The sequence below is a fragment of the Tauraco erythrolophus genome, chromosome 21, assembly GCF_009769465.1.
Source record: "Tauraco erythrolophus isolate bTauEry1 chromosome 21, bTauEry1.pri, whole genome shotgun sequence".
In the NCBI taxonomy this organism is placed as follows: Eukaryota; Metazoa; Chordata; class Aves; order Musophagiformes; family Musophagidae; genus Tauraco; species Tauraco erythrolophus.
Window position 1 is genome coordinate 12,486,496 of NC_141485.1, and position 20,515 is coordinate 12,507,010.

Below are 20,515 nucleotides of genomic sequence, written 5' to 3' on the forward strand. Positions count from 1 at the left end.
TATTTTCAGAAAAACATACAAATTAGTTCTAAATAAACTCCTGTCCCCTCCCTTGAAAAGACTGTTAAATTAGACTACCCACACAAAATGTGCATATACTCTATTTTCCCCTAAAGATGCAAGAGACACACAGATACAGCGCTTTGATAATTCTCTGCAATTCGTGTGAGCGAGAACAACTGAAGTAACTGCGTACTCTTGTTACACCAATCCAAAACTGCAGCTGGTGGTACATAAAAAAGTGGCAAGTTTTGCCTGTGCCCTGCTCACAGTCTTTTTTTTCTTCTGTTTTTCAAACTACCGAAGAACAATATTGCAAAAAGGCACAACAAAGGGATGCATCTGTTTCCACTGCAACCCTGCAGACGTTCAGTCTCACCCTTCCTAGGAACCGGCCGAGAGACGAGGCTGTTCCAGGTACGCCAGGTACCTACTTGCACTCTTTGGGAGACAGCAATTTGCAGACCAGCACAAGTGACGTTCCAGTTAAAAAAAATAAATAAATAAGAAAAAAGAACAAAAGGGGTATTTGACATTTCAAAGACAGACCCAAGGTAAGCCGGTACTGGAGCCCAAAGAAAAGGCATATTACAAATGTGTTGAGTCCCCGTGACGCGTGGAACCAGAACGGACAAATCGTTACATGGAAAACGCAGCTTGTCCCCACAGATCACAAGCAAAGCAGCTTTACCCAAGCAAATGGAGTGAATGAGGGCTTGGCAACAGCCAGTATGATCACATCCCTGAGCAGCCCTATTGATGTCATACGCTTTATTCTTTTTTGAGTTTCTATTTGAAGGACACAGTCCTATCACAGCCCATGTGAACTAACCACACTATATTAGATGGGAACACTGCATGTGTAGAACAGCTTCCTCCCCACCCTTTCAGACACCTAACCTGCTTTAGCTCAACTCCTCCAAAAATCTATATAAATTGCTACACTATGAAAACAGACGCTGTTGAAACTGGAAGTTACCTCTCCCAGAGAAGTTATTTTAGAAGCACTTAGGATATAATTTAAAAACAACTGATATTCCCCACCACCACTACCAACACACAGTAGTAATGGAATAAATCCACTTTCCTTCACAGTAAAGAACAAGTTTTCCCTTCGGAGGTGCTCTAGTTTCTTAATACCGGTATTTAAAGAGGCAATTAAGTCTCGTGTTGTCACTTTTCCCCAACAGGAAAAAAAGAGATGGGAAGATGCAAGGCTATATGGAAGAAAAAACAAGTAACAGATGACAGTAGTAGATGCGTGGTTCTTGACAATGTCAAGCTCCAAACTTCTAATGGAAAACCAAAGTATAAGTGAGGCAGGGTTGGGGGAGGCAGAGGGGTAAGAAGCACTGGTGTCAGAGCAGAAGACACAAACATTTGATGAATCAAGGACCTTTAAAAGGAAGTCCAATCTCTAAACCACATCTTCATATTCATTTTCCTGAGTCTTCCTCAAGTTGGCCTCATTAGCTGTTGTGAATGGTGTGCCAACTCCAAAGCTGAGAGTGCAGAGACAATAGTCAGAAAAGCCAAAAGTACATGCTGAGGAATAACACAAGGAATAACAGAAAAAGGGTGAACAAAGATGACACCAAACACGCAGGCAGCTGGATAACCCCTCCAAGAAACCACTGCCAGCCCCTGAGGCTTAGACACAAGCAGTGAAGCCCTTGTCCAAGCAGGCATCCCCATTACCGGCCCTTGGATGTTCCAAAATCTGACAGTGAACATAGACACGCAGGAGAAAGATGTTTGATGAGGTAAAAGATAGTAGCACCTCCCTTCTAGAAATAGTAAAAAAAGGCACTTTTTTCCCTTGATGCAGACATTTAAAACCTTTTTCTCCCTTTTTTGACCAATAAAACCTGCTAAGGATGCAAGCACAATCATAAAAAATACCGAGTCTGCTCGGAAGAGCTCTTAGGATTTTATTTCCTCATATACAAGCCTGTTAAACATCAGTAACTGTTAAAAATTGGAATCTGACACCAGCTCCCCTTCTTCCCTCCTCAGTATAGATTTATCACACGCACGGACTACATACTATGTTCCCCCTTTACGGATTAACTGTTAAAAAGGGTGATTGTTCTAAGCCATGGAGATTTGTAAGGTCCAGCTCTCATAGAAAAGCCATTTTCCTCTAAGGTTCTTGCCCCATTTGCAAGGCAAAGCTCTACTGCTCCTGTACATTCATTACAAAACACAAAATAGTCTTTTAGGGTGAGCTTAAAAACCCTGCAGCTGTTGGTCCCAGACCCACAGGTCAGTTCTTGGCTGTTCGGAGCTTCCTGCGGAAATAGTCAGGGGCGGCATCATACAGCCAGTCTGGGTCCACCACGCACAGGTCCCGCATGTAGCACTTGTTGGTATGAAGCAGCCCGTTGTAAACCACGCAGGCTGGCTTGCAGTGGAAGAGCACGGAGGAGGGGTGGATGGCCACCAACTGGTGAGAGTCCACGGTGCTGTAGGTGCCGTCTGGCTGCAGCTCCGCGGCGTTCATGAAGAGGCTGTGAGCCAGGCAGCGGCGGATGTTTCCAGTGTCTGAGCGGGAGGACTCGATAGGCATCGATAGCTGTTCAGCAGAGACAAGAGTAAGCAAGCATGTATATGGATCCTCCTGGGGAAACACAGCCCCATTTTAGCGGCCTTCCCAGGGCAGGTAGCATTGTGTCAGAAATCCTGCTAGTGTGGGCAATATAGAAGGAACGCTGGGAATTCAGTTCAAGTAGATGTTAGGCTAAACCAGACTAATAGCAAACAAAAGATAAGCCACAAAATAGATGGAGACTCTCCTGGGAGTGAGTTTCAGGCCAACTAGCATTTGCAGCAGGAGGAGGGGTGCCAGATGGTGGCTCCCGTGTCATGTACAGGCTGCAACCAATTCAGCAGCAGCTCCCACGCTGGCAGGAACAGTGCTGATGTGAAAGCTGCTGTTAAATTGGATGTCTGACTCCGTGAAGAAGTCAGTCAGCACAGGCTGCTGAGCCTGACATCACTCAGTGGCACACAGCACAGTCACATCTACACTAGAGCAGCAAAATCCCTTAGGAAAAACTGTCCTGTACCAGAGAAGCCTTCCCAGAGCTCCCCTTCTCTCTTCACCTCTCCTTTACTCACTGATCCCTGCAGCTCTGAGATTTTGGGATGCAGCTGCAGAGTCAGGAATTTACCTGACTATAGGAGACTGAAAACAAAACCACATTTTCCTCACTCCTGGGACTTGGTTCACAATGAAATCAGTTTAGGGACAAACAGAAAAATACAAACAGGTGAAACCGAGAAATACAGTGTGGCAACAAGTTACCTTTACACAAATGTCCCTGAGCTGAGCTCTGACGTCTGACACAAGCAGCATATTCCTGTTGTTGACAAAGTTCTCTTTGCACCATTCCTGCAGCAGAGACACTGGGAGTTAGAAGGGGACGTTTTTTCACTCATAAATCACAACAGTCCTTGGATACCATGAAAAGCAGAATCCTCCAAACACACAATCTTTCTCAGAGAAAAGGTGCTAACCTATCTCCTTGTCATATTTCTACCCCGATTATCCTCCTCTGTCTACATTCCCTCCCACAGTGCCGAGAAACGGCATGTTGTTCCGGAATTGCTCTGCAAGGTCACCGAGCGCTGCAAAACAGTGCTTGTTATCCCACAGGTGGTGAAAACAAATCACATAAGAATGATGGATGCTGCAAGCAACGGGGTACACTAGTCCACAAATCAAATCAAAGAGCTTATAGGGTAGCGTAAATCAAAATCTGCTTGTAAATATGCTCAGTGTTTTTGCAGTGAGTCCTGCCAAACAGCACATCTAGGTGTTTATCAGCAAGTCCCAACACTCGCCTACCCCCTCCTGTTTCCAACTGGAACCAGGGAAGGAAGAGACCTGGCTCTGAGTACAGAACTGGCCCCACGAATCTTTTGATAACCAGTTTTGCTACAGCTTCCTGGGAGAACCTTTGGTACTTGAACAGCTCCCTCCAATTACCCAATTCTAAAGGATGCCCAAGTCCTCTCTTCTCATTGCTTTGGAAGGATGCACACTGCATCAACTGTGAAGGACGCAGATGTCACTGCTGCATGTCAAAAAAGCTCCTCACCACCATGAGCCCAGACAGCACCGGCATCCTCAGAGCATCCTACCTTGTTGCCGCTGACATTTTTGAAGGCCCTGTGTATGTTGAGCAGGGTAAGATGATCCCCCTCACTGGAGATGAATTTCTTCCTGACGGATTGCACTTCATCCCGCTGGGCGGGGGGATTGTAGAGGACACTGTCCACTGACAGCAGCGACACAATGGTCAGGATCTCTTCTGTGCAGTGGAACTTGGGGGACAGGAGGATGGTCTGCAAATCACAGAACAAAACTGGTATTTGGCCAACCAAATCCGCTTCAGGTGGGCAGACTTTTCTGCTCACTGATGGCCCAGAAACTTTACCAAGCATTGTTTAGGACAGTTTCATAAACGGTTGGGCCTAGAGACAACTGTAAATCCTGCTATGGGCCTATGGATATGCATCCAGCTGGTATGAATTCGTAATTACGTAATTAAGTAAGGTTTAGGCCCTTCCTACAAAAGGTGGGCCATTTCCTCCTGGCTGCAGGAGATGCAACAACCTGCCGTGGAGCTGCAGCCTGTGTTGGTCAGCAACATGGGCCCACAAAGTACCTTTAACAGCAACTGCCTTGCTCTTTCCTGAGACTGGCCAATTCATATACAGTACCCATAAGGTGACTAAAATCAACTACAGCATCAGACACTTCATGAAACTGCTAAACAGTGCTACTAGCAATCCCAGAAATTGCAAGGAAATTAGCCTTGTTTCAGCTTTGGAGATGTCAGACAAAAGAAATTATCTTTTAAAAATCTCTCCGAATTAAACAACGAATGACAAGCAAACCAGCACAGCTGCTGCAAATAAAGCTGCGCTCTGTTAACGTATGGCAAGTATACTGGTACAGCTGCAGTTGCCTCTAATTCCAGACCTTGTTTGAGGAGCTTGAAAGAGAAATGCCAGTGGTACCAGGTAGAGTACATGAGATAAAAATTAGCTAATTTTTCTGTAGTTTTTACTTTGGAGAACTTTGGTTCCAGTGGAAAAGCTGCCATCTTCCTTCCCAGGGGCGTCAGGACAAGCAGATCTTCCTTTCGTTCCACAGCTCCCAGCAGCTCCAGCTGCTCAATCGCCGCTTGAATAGCGTCTGTCAAAACAATGATATTCAGGCTGTGAGGCCTCCTGGCTGGCACTGGCAGGGATGTGCAGGATCAGCTGGTACCACTCCTACATCTTTCCCCTGGCCAGAGGGACAAGTACTTTCTGTTTAGAGAAATAAGTGCCCCAACTGTGGTTTTATCTCCCTCTATCCATTAGAACAGTCACCTTTTCCACTTTAAGTAGAAAAATCAGAAAGAAAACTAAAGCTGTCATCTCTAGCTTCGAGCAGAGGCTGTGTGAGATTCTCTATGGCTTTCCTTGGCAGTCAAGACACACCCTTCATGTTCTTTATGACCCAAAACTGCTCCCTGCTCTGTTTGGAAGCTGGCCTCTCCAGCTCTCTTGCCATAACCACGGCTGCTCTCATGAGACTGAGCAAAAGCAATGAGCAGTGAATGAATCTGAGACTTCTGGACCACCAAAAGAAGATGCAGCAGAGACAGACTGCTTCTCTTTCACAGCCCTGACTTTCCATACTCCATTTTCTCTGTCTGGCCTGAAGACATTATTTTTAAGCAATTCCTCAGTGACTCACTTGTCATTTTTTTTTCCAAGGCTGCCTTTGTAACCACTTACCAGGAGATGGTTTGGACATGAAGTCAAAGGTGAGCACATCAGGAATTCTCATGGCCAGGAGCTGAAGCATCACACTGGCCAGGTTACACCTGCATAGGCAGAAAAAGCAACTGAGATAATTAAAAAAATAAAATGAGAACTGTTTTTTTTTTTTCTTTTCTTTGCCTAGTGGCTGAGATAGAGCCCTCAGATCTGTGCTGCAACTTGACAGAGACTAGTCCAATGCTGGCCGGTGAAGCCTTACTTCCTGAACCAGGAAGGGCAAGAGGCAAGTCCAAGATTTGGAGGAGTCAAGAGAACTATTGCCCATGCATGTTCAGAGACTCAGAGCCCAACTGTCCAGCCTGAGCAAATGCTTTCTCGTTTTTCTGTTTGGTCTCCACAGTTCATTCTTCTTAAAAGTCAACTAGTCAGACTCTAGGTCCAGTTTTGCTGTTCAGCTCTTTACACAGCTCCATCTGTAACAGTACACAGAAGAAGTGCGGCAAAGAAGCACGATGGTATCAGGGTTCTGTCCTCACCTCTGTATCTCGGGTATTGTCATTTTGTCAAACTTCTCAAACTCATCCTCTGTGTACAGCCGGTAACAGACCCCACTGTCTTCTCGCCCTGCTCTCCCTGTTCGTTGCCAAGCCTGGGCCTTCGACACCCGCTGGACCGCCAACACTTCCAGACCGGTTTCTGTGTATGGAAAAGCATCGCTTCAGTCACTGTCTGTGTAATGCACAGCTCTGGAAAACATGTAGTGGTAATAATAAAAAAATCCCAGGGTCTGCCATTCAAATACTGCTCAGACTTCACTTGGTTTAGCACCCTGAAGCAAAGCCAACTATCACGCGCAGTGTCCACGAAGAGAAGATTCAGATTTGACAGATTTTTATCCCCACATGGCTGGTACTCAATAAAAAGCAACAAACCAAAAAACACCACCAAAAACCACACCTAAAACCTGGGATATTAATTTACGCAGCGCAGAGGGTGTTTTAAACCAGCGCTCTCAGTGGGGCTCACTGCCCCAAATAACTTCTACAAAACTGAAAACAATCTCCGCGTCGCTCCTCAGAGCTCCTCACCAGGGCTGTACTTCTTCGCTTTGACCATGCCTGTGTCCACAACGAATTTTATTCCCGCGATGGTGATGGAGGTTTCTGCGATGTTGGTGGAGAGGATCACTTTGCGACAGCCCTGGCAGGAAGAGCAAACTAAAGCCAGTCAGAAGCTATTTTAGATTGGCTGCAATGAAGAAATGCTGCTACTTTTGGCCAGCACGGGCCGAACCTACACATCACTGCACTATGCTACGAACACATACCACGCTTGCTGTGCCAGCTCCCAGAAATTAAGATAATCTCCAGTTCCTAATACATATGCTTACACTTCTTGCAATGAAATACACTGCTCAGGACAGCTGTTATCAATACGTCTTTAAACCATCTTGAGTCCGTTTCAGGCACAAGCACAAGATCTGAATTCTTCTTTATCTGCTCAATAGGTACAGAAAGGCCCGAGGCAGCACAATTGCCTTTTTTACAGCCTTGCCAAATATGCCCAGTTTTTAGCTTTCTTAGTATTTGGCCCATTAACTGCTATAGCTTTTTTGTGATATGGATATAAAATTCCCACGAAATGGCGCAAATTCCAGTTCCTCTGACCTTTTCACTTCCTCTAATCCTTCCTTCTTTCTACGATCCTAGATGATTTATTGTATGGATCTGTCAACACCATCACAGTTGCATTGTCTTATATCACACTGGAACCATGCAGCCCAAAGTCAGTGGACAGTGGAAACTATTACTATAAGTACAGACTACTTTAACCCCTTAAATTCCACGTTTCTTTCAGACACTCATGCAAACAAACAAACTCATCCTGTTTACCCATCATTGCCTTACCTTGCGGGCAGCCTGAAAGACGCGGAGTTGTTGAGGGTAGGGCAGAGAAGCATAAAGAGTTATCACTATCATGCCTGGACAGCCATCAGGGAGATGCTTGGCAATGTCTCGACAGGTTTTGGCCATTGCTTCAATTTCTTCCTGACCAGTCAGAAACACCAGGATATCCTGAGAAGAGGGTGCTTCCTGGAGCCAGGGGAAAAAGCAAGTGAGAAGTTAAGATGGTTTAAATAGGGAGGGAGAGCTGAGATTGTAATGAGATGTTGTCCTGACAGCAAGTCAGCAAATCAGGTAAGGAAGAAAGACAAGACACACGTGGTGCAAGGTATGCAACAGCCTGAAGTTCCCAATGGATCCACCAGAGGTGAAGAAACTGCATTTTGCAGGATTGAGTCTTAGCAAGGTGGAGGAATTGCTTAAAGTCACATGTCTATTTCATGAAATAACTGTCCAGGACATGCAAACGAGAGAGCCAGCAGCACCCAGGTACAAGCCAGTAAAACAGAGAACTCAGGTGAGAGGAACATTTAGGTATTAGGTATGAACTGGTATCAGAGAGCTTTGCTTAGCAGTCTCCTTTCAACTCCAGCCTTGAGGTACAAGTCTCAAAATCCTACCAACAGCAGCATCTCCAAGGCATTAAATGCAGTTTAATTAAATGACATACCATCTGGCAGTTTCGCACTCAAACATTTAGTCACAAAATGCCTATAAGCTGTCGTTTTAATAGGTGTCTACTCGCTGTGCAGTTACACTCCAACAGTAAATTAGAATCATTTTCACGCTACTGTTAGCTTCTGTCTGGCTTTCCCCTCACAAACTGAGGCTCTTTACGGTTGACCACTTCACTTTTGGAATAACACTGGCATTTGTCAACAACTCCCTTAAGCCAATCCAATTCACTAGCCCACCACACCCTCCAACTATCTGCTTTTCCCAGAGGACGCAGTGAGAACCTCAGGGACATCTCTGAGTTGGCAGCAGCAAGTTCAAGCCATCTCTTCTGCCACAGCAACCTGTGAGCACCCCTGACCAACAATCCGTGGCCCCAGGGAGGCACAAACCTCACAAGACTGCCATACCTGGTGGATTTGGAAGACTGACACCAGTGCTGCTTGGAGGTAATCACTCTGAGGCTGTTTGGTGTAGAAGATCTGAATGGGATGCTGCCTGCCTTCTAAATAGAGAACAGGAGCTCCATTGAAGTACTGGGAGAACTGGTCAACATCCATTGTAGCTGACATGATGATCACCTTCAATATGAGCATAAGATGGGTTAGCACTGCAGTTTCGATCCAGCAGGACATTTACCAGTCAGGACTAAAGTCAGCTTCCTAAGACTGCAAAAAGCACAGAGAGCTTGGGACAGAAGACAGTTATCTTTCCTTATTAAAGCCATCAGCTTTGGCATCACACAAGCGTAATGTGTCGGTATGACAAAATGAGCAAAGAGGTGCTAAAATTCTTTTCTGACATTTAATAAAGAGAGCTGAGTATCCACAAAGTTAGGTTGTAGAATGGTCTGTTGAACAAGACTGTGCTAGGACCCTACCAGTCCCCCTACATGACTTCCTCATCAAAATCAACATGCTTTCACACACTTCATCATGTACTCACATAAATTAATTACCTGTCCACCCTACACACATGTGATTTCCCTCCCCAGTGTGAGATGTCATACAGTTGTCGTATCAGAGAGAGCGCTCCTCTGTCTGGGGTGCTCTCAGCAACAGCACCAAAACCTCCCCCAGCAATGCGTCTAGTCTGTAGCTCACACCCAAGGGGCTCTTATGAGAAAAGGCAACATGGAGATGACCAGATACCTTGTTCAGATGTGTCATACCAGGCCCACACATTGTAAGCTGGCCACCCTGAACTATTCAGATTTAAAGGGACTTTTTAGGAACAGAAAAACAGTCAAGGCTGGAATTTCAAACACTTTGGAAAACCCCAAGAGATGCTCATAGCACTCAGAGTCCAAGCCCCATCTCTGCCCTTCGTTGCCATCCTAGATGCACGCACTTTTAGTGGCAGTTTGCCCAGTTCTCTTCGTTTCTTTTGTGCACCTTTCACCACTCCAAAGAGTACATCAGTATGGATCGTCCTCTCGTGGGCTTCATCCAGGATGACGACGCTGTACTTCCGCAGCATAGGGTCTCCGATAGCTTCGCGAAGCAGCATTCCGTCTGTTAAAAACTTGATTCTAGTTTCATCAGACGTGAGATCGTCAAAGCGTACGGTATAGCCAACCTACGGAAGCGATTGTTACAGAAAGCACAAGCACAAAGTTACGTGTGTTTCTCACTGCCATCGTACCACAAGGCATTCATAGAATCACAGAATGGTTAGGGCTGGAAGGGACCTTCAAAGGTCATCTAGTCCAACCCCCCTGCAAGGAACAGGGATATCTCCAACTAGATCAGGTTGCTCAGGGCCTCGTCCAACCTGGCCTTGAACGTCTCCAGGGATGGAGCATCCACCACCTCTCTGGGCAACCTGTTCCAGTGTTCTACAACTCTCATTCTGGTCAATGCATCAGGCAGAGCCAACCAGAACTCCAAGGAGGCTCTGGAAAGCACAACAGTGTATGTGCAGTCTGTGAGCAGTTAATCTTGCAGATCTAATAACCCACCCAAAGGATGCTCTCGACATTGTATCCCAATTGGCTTTTACCCAACTAGAAGTTTGTCACAACTGCTCCAATTTTCCGTTCCTTCCTCCCCTGCTAGAAACTACTCCAGCTCTCCAAGGATTTTGTGTAGAGGAAGTCTTTCTCCTTCACTTTTCTCCCACAGACTGACAGAGCTGCACAGATTCAGCACTCTGCTCTCCTTGACACTGACTTTCAATACAGGGACCAACAGAAGAGAATGCAATATTTTTTGTTTTATTCATTAACCAGTATTTTTTCAAATGCAGGAACACAGATAATAATCGAGAAGTAAAACACCACAGAGACAGCATCAAAATGCCCCTCCTCCCTCCCCACCCCCCGAAGCCAAAGAAGGAGGTAAACAGCCTTTTTTTTTGCAGTTAGGCATATTTTTAAATGAAGACTACCTACTACTCCTGTGGCTGGTTTTTTCTGTCTTACCCATCAAGCCCTGATACAGCCCCATTGACACTGCAGTCCTAAACCAACTCTCTGAAGACTCTGTAAAGCAACCTACCAGTCTCCCCAGCTGTGTCTTCTTCTCATCCGAGACCCTGGTAGCTAAGGCTATAGCTGCTACTCTGCGAGGCTGGGTCACCGCAATGATGCCTTGGTGGCCAATTCGTGCTTCATAGAGGTATTGAGGGATCTGAGTGGTCTTCCCTGAGCCCGTTTCTCCTAAGAAACATCAAGGGAACAGTTTTTCCCTTTTATAGCATCTTCAAATTAAAGGTCCCAACTCTTTTTTTTTTTTATGTTAACTTTTGGCCATATTTCAGGATGGGGAGGCTGAAGGCAGGAAGAGGTTTGACAGCTTGCCCAAAGTCACCACAGCAGCAGCAGGACAGAGACAGAACCCAACACCTTGCTCCAGCTGCTAGACCGCTCCTCTACAAAACTCCTTTCCCCAGGTAAGAAGATAATCATGCAGAGCACGGAACAGACACTGATTTGGTTTTAAGTGTATATCCAACACTATGCACTAGGAAAGTTCAAAGTGAGCCTGTGAGCAAATTAAAGCAAAGCTTTTGTCACAACAGCAAGCAGTGAGTTAAGGTTTGAGGCTTGCTTAGAGGAGCACTCAGGACACCAACAAGCCAGCAAGTCTTCCTCTGTGCCTTCCTGAAATCAGAGATGGTCCCTTCAGGCTCAGGTGAATGTCTCCTCCATCCATACAGCATCAGTACACAACATCAGAACCACTATCCTGTTTCGCCCCAGGTGTATTTCCAACACAAACTCTGTGTAGACCCCTCTACCAAAGATGGCAGTCAGCAAAAGCGTACAGACAGCTACCATCAACGCTGACCACGGCATCGGGAAGAAAAAGCTTACTTACTGGGCACAATATAACGTGGCACAAATCACGGTCCGCCAGTGAAACCGTCTTGAAGCGCAATGTGAGTGGAAGAGCAGAGAATGTTTTCAATATCCCCATCATTTCCTGCACATTTTCTTACAGCTAAAACACATCTGTAACCCCAGTCAGATCCCCTTCAGCTTCCTACTGGTCTTTTACAAGAATTGCTCCACATGAAAGCGCGAGGCTCTGGAAAACAGAGCCCTGTACTCTCAATCCTTGCAGGACAGCAGCAGCACACTGGGGCAGTGAGGTGAGAACTGACATGAGGAGGAGGAAGGAGCATGAGAAATCCAGAAGGATGGTCATCAAGCAGAGAAGAATCGGAAAGCCAGGCTGGAAGCACTGCAGCTGCAGACCGCAAAAAGTGTGAATGAGCTTTTTAGCTCACTCCACAGCTGTAAAATTTTAAGTGGCGTATTATAGTGCAGTTTAGCGAGCAATAATGACAATCTCAGGCCTACACAGAGGAAAGCAGGCAAACGCAGTCATGTCTACCAGTTGTCACAACTGATGTATTTTTTTTTAAAGGTCACAAGAGTGAAACACAAAGCATTTTTCATTTAATTCTAATAAATGCTGAGTCTTTAGACTTCAGCTGGGAAGCTGTATATCTTCAGCTCCTGAAAGTCAGACAAAAAGCTTATTAGTTTGGACACAAAGGAAGCACAATAAAATTAGGGAATGCTCCTGAAAACGCAGCTGAGGAGACGCTTTTTCCAAAGAGCAGGGTTTTCCCACGCGGCTTTAAGCTGACTGAACTCCAGACGGACGGCGAAACACTTTGGTCTTCTCCTTAAATCTCAGTCACCAGCTGCCTTAACCAGTCAAACCCAAGAATAAAACCAGTACCAGTTTACCGCACTTCGGATTTACACCCGGACCATTTCCGGGCAGCTCCTCACGGGCCGCGCCGCTCGCCGACGCCCGGCAGGCGCAGCCCGGGCCCCGCGCGGGGGACACCCGCTGCCCGCTCGGGAGGCCGCCGGCCGCCCCGGAGCCCCGCGTCAGCGGGCGGCAGCACCCACGCTCCCCGGAGGCCGCGGCGCCGCCCGGGCCGGCGCTGCGGGGAAGCTCCGCCCGCCGAGGGCCCGGCGGGGCTCTGGCGCTGCGGAAACGCGCCCCCCGCCCGCCGCGCTCCCGCGCTCACCGATGAGGACGGCGCTGTCCAGGCCGAGGAGCTGCCGCAGCAGCGGCTGCCGCGCCCGGAACACGGGCAGGCTGCGGCGCTGCGAGCCGGTGAGCGACGCGTGGCGGCGCTTGGCGCGGGGCGGCGGCGCGGCCTTCGGCCACTTGCCCGGCATCGCGCCGCCGCCGCTCAGGCCGGCGGGTTACGGGCACCGCGGCCGCTCCGCGCGCCGCCACGGCGCCGCCGCCTCGCTCACGTGACTCGCCGCGGGGCCTGATGGGAGATGTAGTCCCGCGGCCTCGCTGGCGCCATTCAGAGGCCGCGGCGCGCGGCATGGCGAAGCGCTCCGTGCGCCCCGGGGAGGGGCCTCAGCAACACCCGCTCTGCTCGCGGGGGGCGACCGCAGCGGGGCGGGGCGGAGAGCTGCCCTGCAGGCAGCATCTCGCAGAGGCAGCTTCAAGACCCGCATCCTTCCAATCCGTGGATTCGTCGGAACAAACGACCTCTGGCGTCACACAGAGCTGAGGAGACGCTCTCCAGAGAGGACTCTGGTGTTCAAACACACGTCTGTGTGGGACAGGCTGAGCAGAATGGCTTCAAGGGCAATTAACAGCCAGGCGAGGGAGTAATGTGCTACTAGCAGTCAGTTTTGCCCTGGGTACAAGCAAGCAACGCTTCAGTGTTCTTCCCAGACACGGAGACCACGGTATTTCTCTGTAAGAGAAGAGTATGACCCGATGTTCTCCACCAGAGCGGAAAGAAGCACGTGAGGAAGGCAGCTTTAGAAGCACAAGGACAGACAAGCTGTCTCACCAATACACAACTAAGCAAGAACAAGACAGCATCCACAGAAAGGGGCACATCACCTTGCCCACTTCACAGCGGGGCTCTGGATTTACAGAAGGTTTTATCCCAGCCACCGAGCTGTCTTTTAGCTTCATCCCCACTCCCTAATGTTCCACTGACAAACAACTAAAAGGCTCTTCAACACTGAACTAAAAAAAGGTTTTGATGAATTGCCTGTCTCAAAAGCCACCCTGAAGCAACATTGCCCAGAATACTTTCAATACTCCTGGAATGCAAGATTTGTAGTCTGTTTTGGAAATAACAAAATCCCTTAACTTTTTATAACCTTTAACAGATAAAGTGCAGATACAGTACTCACCAATTTTGTTTATCTAATCTAATACGCTGCTTGTGGACAAAGCATTTCCTCATGAGATCCCAACACATTCATCTCCCGGGCTACAAACAAGTCAAAAGCCTGTAGCCAGTTTTTAAGAGCAGCAAAATCTGAGATTAAACAAGATGATCATATGTGTGTCAAGGGTGAGCCTATCCCCCAAATTTAGGAGAAAGATGCAGTTTCAACCATCTCTCCATCTGTTGCAATATAATCAATAAAAAGATACCCAGTACAGTCCATAGCATCTTAGGAGTGACTGAACACGACAAGCTGAACTGTGCTCTGAGCATCTTATGTGGCTCCTCAAATGTGTATTTATAATCAACACAACTTCATGCTGAATGAACCCACTCAGTGTCACTGACCCGTGCTGGACATTCAGTCCTCCCACAACAAACTTCATCCACAGCACAAACTGAACACCTTGGGCAGACAATCCTGTTCCCCAGCAGTTCTGAGAGACACTTCTGGGAAAAGCTTGCATTAAACTGTCTCTTCAGCGACTTGCTTTTTCACCAGCTGCCTTGAGACTAAAGGATTATAAAGATTAACCAAAAAGGATCCACAAGACATTTTATTCAACTCGCCATCTGAGATATTTGAGCAGTTCTGACTCCAGACAAGTTTTCTTCCCTAGTGCTCCAAGTCATTTAATAACTCTTAGAAGTGTGCAGGGCGGGGGGGGGTGGGGGATGGATTTTGTAAAACTACCTATCTAAACAAACCAGTAAGACTCAAACATGGTCATCTGAATCATAGAATGGCGTAGGCTGGAAGGGACCTTAGAGATCATCTAATCCAACCTCCCTGTCATGGGCAGGGACACCTCTCAACTAGATCAGGCTACTCAAGGCTCCGTCCAACCTGAACACAGTCTTTGGGGAAAAAGCCATCAAAATGTAGTCTCAGTCTGCAAGTGTATTCACAGAGAGGCACATTCCAGAACCCAACTGGCGAAACAAAAAGCCTGTATTATGCTACATGTTGTATTTCTTACAATTCAAACAAGACTGGAGTCAACAGCATCTCAGATTAAAAAACCTTTTGCCATTGAAGTAGGGACTTACACTTTCAGCCATCTTGTAGCTGTTTTATCCAAGAATAAAAAAATGAGTTAAAACCCCGAAAGTTGGTTTTGTCCCCTGTAAAGTTTCCCATATAGTTTCCTGTATCAAATACTTGAAAAAAAATGCTTTAGAAATCACTTTAAAACAAGTACTCATGGTCTTGTTAACTGAAGTTGACAAGAAATTGTTTCCAGTTTTAAGTTTTTGGCTCCACTGGATTAGTATTTTCATTACCAGCACAACAAATTCCGGCTAAGACAGACACTGGTAGTCTGGAAGTGTTTTGGATTAGACCACCATTTCATAAAGTGCTTGTATTCAAAACCATAGAGCTGTCAAAAAGTGTCCTTTCTGCACAGGGAATGAGTCCTCAGGATGGAACTTCATTCAGCTCAGTCTCTCCCAGTTGTCGCTGGGTTTTGGCACAGACAATTATTAGCCTCCAAGGCGCTGACCTTCTCCCCATGCAAATCCTCCTGGTCGTTCTTCTGGCAAGGGATTGTAATTAGGATCATCTTCTGGTGTATCAAATATTGCTTTCCTGGAAAACAGAATTTTTAAAATTTTCTTTAGAATACATGTTTCACAATAAGACCAAGACTGCTCAAATTCTGTGCATGTACAGCATCCTCCCTCAGAAACAGCCTGCCAAAGCATCAGTGATTTATCCCCAAGTCACATGTGCTCTCCAATTAGAAGCCATCTGGAAGAAGGTCTAGAATTATGTGCCTAACTCAACCAACTGACAAGATTCAGCTGCAAGTTAAAATTCCACCTCCAGTGTAAGGCAGAATTTCATACAGCTAGCATCTTCTCCCAGGACAGGGTAAGTGAGCAAAACATGCATGGGATTTTGAAAAGCTCTTCACATTTTGGGACGAGGACAAAGTAAGAGTTGAATACAGGCAGTATTATCTCAATTTCACAGACAGGATGCAGGCATTAACTGGCAGACTTGAAATCCACAGAAGAGTCTGCATTTGAGGCAACATTAGAGGCTTGGGTTTCCAATCTATCACAAAAATCATGCTTAATCTCATAGGTTATTTTGCCACTCTCAAAACTAGTTTTAGAAGTTCTCTCTCCATAGATTTGTCTTCGCTTTGAAATAAACAAAAAAACCACAGGCTGCATACAAGCAATAATTACAGCAAAAGTGTCTTAAAAGTAAAATGTGTTTAACAAGTCAGTTCTTAGAATAGCTAAAGGAATTATTTCTCTTCACTGGAGTGACAGGCCATTTCAGAGTTTTCAGAACAGGAAAACAGAAAATACCAGGGGTATTACAGGATTACAGCTAAGACATCAAAGAAAATTAAAGCACCTAGGGAAAAAAAAATCTACAATTCGAGACCCAGACAAGAATCATAAGCAGCCTTCTGAACACAGACACGTAAAAGGATTTAAACGGCAGCCTGAAGGCAGGCTGACACTCTTTTTCCAGAGGAAGACGGGTACTGAGACAGCACACATTGTTCCAACAGCCTTTGGATTCCTCCTGCACACAGCTAGGTGCATACACCCTCTGAGAAAATCCCAAACACACCCTTATTGCACATGTGTAATTGGACACTATTTGTCTTGATTTGCATTTACGTGAAGGTGGTCCTCCCCAGAAACAGCCTTCAGCTGGCCAAGGCCAAGTTACATCAGCACAGGCCTGCAGAAGCGACCAGCACAGCTGTCCTGCAGCCATCACCTGGTGCCATGACTCACTAAAGACAAAGCCCACACTGAACGAAAATGAACTATCAGTGTAAGCGTACGTGCCCAATGGAACAGGTGCGACCCATCAGTTAGACCAAGCACGGCTCTGAACACCACGTTTTAGTTACCCAGGCTTCTGGAGGCCAGTTCAAATGAAAAAAAGCAACTCAGTTCAGCTTGAGACAATTCTAAGAGCGTCACAGAGCTCAACTTTCAATGTCTCAATTGCTCTATTGTTTAGGCAAGCTGCTCTCAACCAGGCTGCTGCACAGCATTACAGGTGATTACAGCCCGCTACATAAGAACCACAGAATGGTCTGGGTTGGAAGGGACCTTCAGGATCATTCAGTTCCAACTTGAGAAGGAGCTGAGTAGCACCATTCAGAAGTACAAAAACTGAAGTCTTTTGCCAAAGTTGTGAAAGGAGGATGATTTACAGATGAAAAAAATTAGATACATTGAATAACTCAGTCACTCTGTTCGTACACAAGACGACTCTTCTTGTTCCTCACACCTCAGTAAGAGACGGGCATCTTTGGTGCCACCAACAGGCAAAACTCAGTTAGCAAAGACTAACACTGCTACCAAAGAAATGAAGGGTTACAAAAACCGTTCAGCCCTTCTGCTCAAGCTGCTAGTTCCCACTTGCACATCTGTAAGATCCCCCTCTCTTGTGTGGCAACACACGAGTTAAGTAAAAGAGCAAGTACAGACACACCACAACTATGTCCCGAGCTGCTTAATTTACTTACAGGACAGATGGTGTTCTCAGAAGCCTTCCACCACCAGGCTGATTGGGAAAGACATCCTCTAAGAAAAAATATATATGCCCAACGGCAATGCCTAGTATGTAAAGAAAAGTCAAACAGTGAGGTTTCGATACTTCTCCTTTACAACTTTCAAAGGCTTCACTGGAGTCTTCAGGAAAAAAACGACAAACCATACATTGATTCTTTCACAGAAATACAGTAAGAGATACAGAAACGCCAAATCCAAGGAAGCGCAGTGACATCAGATGAAAAGCTTAGCTTGTACTACCAGCCGTTACTACAAGGAAAACTGCATGTCATTATTAAACACACTGTTGTTATGGTCTTATTAGAATTAATAAAAATAATAATGTAAGATATTTGACTTCAATAGTCCAAAACCCACAATCAGATTATGTACCCAGACTGATTCCAAGCAACAAAAAGCCAAAGCATCAGAAGCCTTTCCATCCTCGTTAGAGCACAAAATACCCTACAGCGTTCAGAAACCAGGAGAGCCTGGTACACACATACTAGACGAACTAATATGAAGTGAAAGGCATTTGGGCTTTTCCACGTTTTGTGTTTCGTGTAAAATATTAGCAGGAACAGATCCTTGTGATTCTTGCAGTTGCTCACCCAGGAGATCCACAATGATGGAGTTCCCCAAAAGCAGTGAAAAGCCCATCAACACCCAGGGTAGAAACGGGGCTTGAAAGATGAGAAGACCAAAAAAGTTCATACGGACATAGGGATTCCTGCGGCTCCATACATACACGAGCATTATTGTGAATGCCTGACCCAAGAAAACCAGGTTCACAAACAGGCCAAAAAGCTGCGACGGTCAGTTAAAGAAAGCAGTTCACCAAATAATTGCTGAGAGGTCAAGCATGAGAAGAATTTGACAGCTTGACCTGTAACCCCACGTTTTCCATACAATTCCTATCTCTCCTTTCCCACGTTCAAGTAAACCAAACCTTCTGTGGACCAATTCAACACCAATAGTGAGACCCAGTGTACCTGCAGCATGGACGATCCCTTTGAAGTACCATTGAGCATGAGCTCGCTGAAACAACCGTGTTTCTCTCAGACAATCTGAGCATGGTTACACACCCGGGCAGTCCCCTGTTATCTGCTCATCTCACTTCCATAATCCTGTCAAGCAGTAAAAAGTCTAAACAGACCAGACCCCTATTTAACAGCAACAGTCCTAAAGCATCCAAAACGACTTCAACAAACACTGTTATTCCTCTTGCTACAAAGAAAATATATTTTCACCTAGGAATGAAGATAAACATAACATCATGCTTTCAGTTCTCATTCCCATATGCTTAGGCTTCACTAAAGCAGTCTGGAATGAAAAAAGGATACAGTCATTAAAAGTCCTCCAAAAAGGAACATAAATACAAAATCTGCCGTCCGACCTCGAAAAGAACCTTCTTCGAGCATTCGGCAGTAACGATATCTGAAGCCGCAGGTCAGGAAAACTTGATTGGAAATGAGTTTAAAGAAGGATCCAAGCAGAAAATGATTCAGTTATACATGAGCTTAGATGTAAGTTTTCTACCCATTTACTTCATCAATTGGCTCTTTCTGGGTGTCTCAGCAGAAAAGGCGACCCAGGAGAAAGAAGTTACTTGGAATTTTCTCCTGTACGTCAGAACCAACCCGAGGGACCAGGCTGTTGTACAGCAAAATCTTAACACTGCAAAAATAAATGCCAAAATTCTTGGCAACTCATGAAGGAAATCCCATTGATGTCCATTCACAATATCAGTGAAGCTGGCATTGCTAAACGTCCAGAAACTTCACAGTGGAGCAGAGCTGCACCTTTGCCTAAATGCAACATATAGCAACATGCCTGTGCTCTGCTTTCCAAGGAAAGAAAACAAACTTCATGAAGGATACAAAAAGATCATGTTAAATAAAAAATTAAAGCCCACTGGTCCAAAGAATAAGTAGTTTGTGATTAACCTCCATACCTGGAAGTAAGAAAAATAAAAGGACTTTAAACATGACAGCTTATTTTTACTGTCTAATTAGAAAAACAAGTAGCAATGTAACTAAAGTTTCCTTCACAGTCAATGAATCCAAGCCCCATGCTAAGATACAGTGATTTGTACATCGCTTCACAGCTTTCTTAAAGCATAACTTCAATATTAAAAGTCAGTCATTTGTAATACCCAATTCTGAGAGGACAAGCACTTGCAAACTCAACGGTGTACTTAAAAACCTCCCACACTTCAGAAAATACTTACTTGAAAGTGCTTAAATATTAATTCAGGGTTGAAATACAGCTGAAAGGGTGTGATTAGTTCTAATTGCTGAAAAAAAAAGAGAATATTTGACGGAATCAATGCACCAAGAAGAAGCTACACGCACTCTAAGAACTCCCTTTGTGCCGAAAAGAGCCGAACAAGCTTTCAGCGCACCGAGCTTTGCTAGCAAAAACACGCCTCGGCCACTCTGCAGCCCCCCTCGCGTTACTATTTCTGAGTGCGTGGCTCCTTTGCCGGCGGCACCGCAGGCTGACAGCGGGGGCCCCGCAAGCGCTGCTCTCGGGGGGTGCCCTCCGCCTCGAAGGCCCTGCCGGGCCGAGATCCGGCCCCGCGGCGGGGGGCTGCTCGCGGTAACCCCCGTCGCAGCTCCCAAGCGCTTCTCTGCCCCGCCCGGCGGCTCCAGCACGCCTCGCCGCCCGGCCTTCCTCTCCTCGGCGCCCCAGCGGCTCCGGGAGGCGGCAGGCGGCTGCCCGGGGCCGCAGGGAGCCGGGCCCGCGGCCAGGCCCGCGGCGGCACGGCTGGAGGGGGCGCGGCCGGCAGGGTGGGGCGGGGCCGCTCGGCTCACCACGGCGGCGGTGGTGAGGACGCAGGCCGTGGTGTAGGCCCGCGTAACGGGCGGCACTTGCAGGTACTCCTGCCGGAAAGTCTGGTACGCCATCTTAGCGCTCCCGCCGCTGCCGCTTCCGCTTCCGCCGCG

The 20,515-nt window shown here is 46.6% G+C and overlaps 2 protein-coding genes across 4 annotated transcripts; both read right to left on the reverse strand.

Annotated features, from left to right (window-relative positions):
• On the reverse strand, nt 1–12,895 carry DHX33 (DEAH-box helicase 33). Its single transcript, XM_086624839.1, has 12 exons — nt 12,852–12,895; nt 10,859–11,019; nt 9,711–9,938; nt 8,771–8,941; nt 7,689–7,874; nt 6,870–6,981; nt 6,318–6,477; nt 5,797–5,885; nt 5,079–5,206; nt 4,147–4,350; nt 3,308–3,394; nt 1–2,575 (listed from the first exon to the last, which is right to left on the reverse strand). The coding sequence occupies exons 3-12, from the start codon at nt 9,867–9,869 to the stop codon at nt 2,267–2,269; spliced, it is 1,605 nt and encodes a 534-aa protein (XP_086480965.1). The 5' UTR covers nt 9,870–9,938; nt 10,859–11,019; nt 12,852–12,895; the 3' UTR covers nt 1–2,266.
• A 2,076-nt stretch (nt 12,896–14,971) lies between these two features.
• DERL2 (derlin 2) lies at nt 14,972–20,486 on the reverse strand. 3 transcript variants are annotated; one of them, XM_086624842.1, is made up of 7 exons: nt 20,387–20,486; nt 19,798–19,863; nt 19,448–19,521; nt 18,911–19,004; nt 18,179–18,374; nt 17,543–17,633; nt 14,972–15,624 (listed from the first exon to the last, which is right to left on the reverse strand). In XM_086624842.1, exons 1-7 carry the CDS (start codon nt 20,474–20,476, stop codon nt 15,519–15,521), a joined length of 717 nt encoding a protein of 238 aa, XP_086480968.1. In that variant the 5' UTR covers nt 20,477–20,486; the 3' UTR covers nt 14,972–15,518. The 3 variants fall into 3 exon arrangements, with proteins under 3 accessions (XP_086480968.1, XP_086480967.1, XP_086480966.1); XM_086624841.1 differs by having other exon boundaries at nt 20,384–20,486; XM_086624840.1 differs by having other exon boundaries at nt 17,543–17,708; nt 20,384–20,486.
• Nucleotides 20,487–20,515: the final 29 nt, after the last annotated feature.

Coding starts and splice junctions, on each gene's coding strand:
- DHX33 (XM_086624839.1), bottom strand. CDS start 9,869: ATGCTGCTTCGCGAAGCTATCGGAGACCCTATGCTGCGGAAGTACAGC. Junction 7,875..8,770: donor CAGTCTTCCAAATCCACCAG/GTATGGCAGTCT, acceptor CCCTGGCTCCAG/GAAGCACCCTCTTCTCAGGA. Junction 5,886..6,317: donor ACAATACCCGAGATACAGAG/GTGAGGACAGAA, acceptor CTGCCTATGCAG/GTGTAACCTGGCCAGTGTGA.
- DERL2 (XM_086624840.1), bottom strand. CDS start 20,476: ATGGCGTACCAGACTTTCCGGCAGGAGTACCTGCAAGTGCCGCCCGTT. Junction 19,864..20,383: donor TCCTCACCACCGCCGCCGTG/GTGAGCCGAGCG, acceptor TTTTTTTTTCAG/CAATTAGAACTAATCACACC. Junction 19,522..19,797: donor TAATATTTAAGCACTTTCAA/GTAAGTATTTTC, acceptor TCTTACTTCCAG/GTATGGAGGTTAATCACAAA.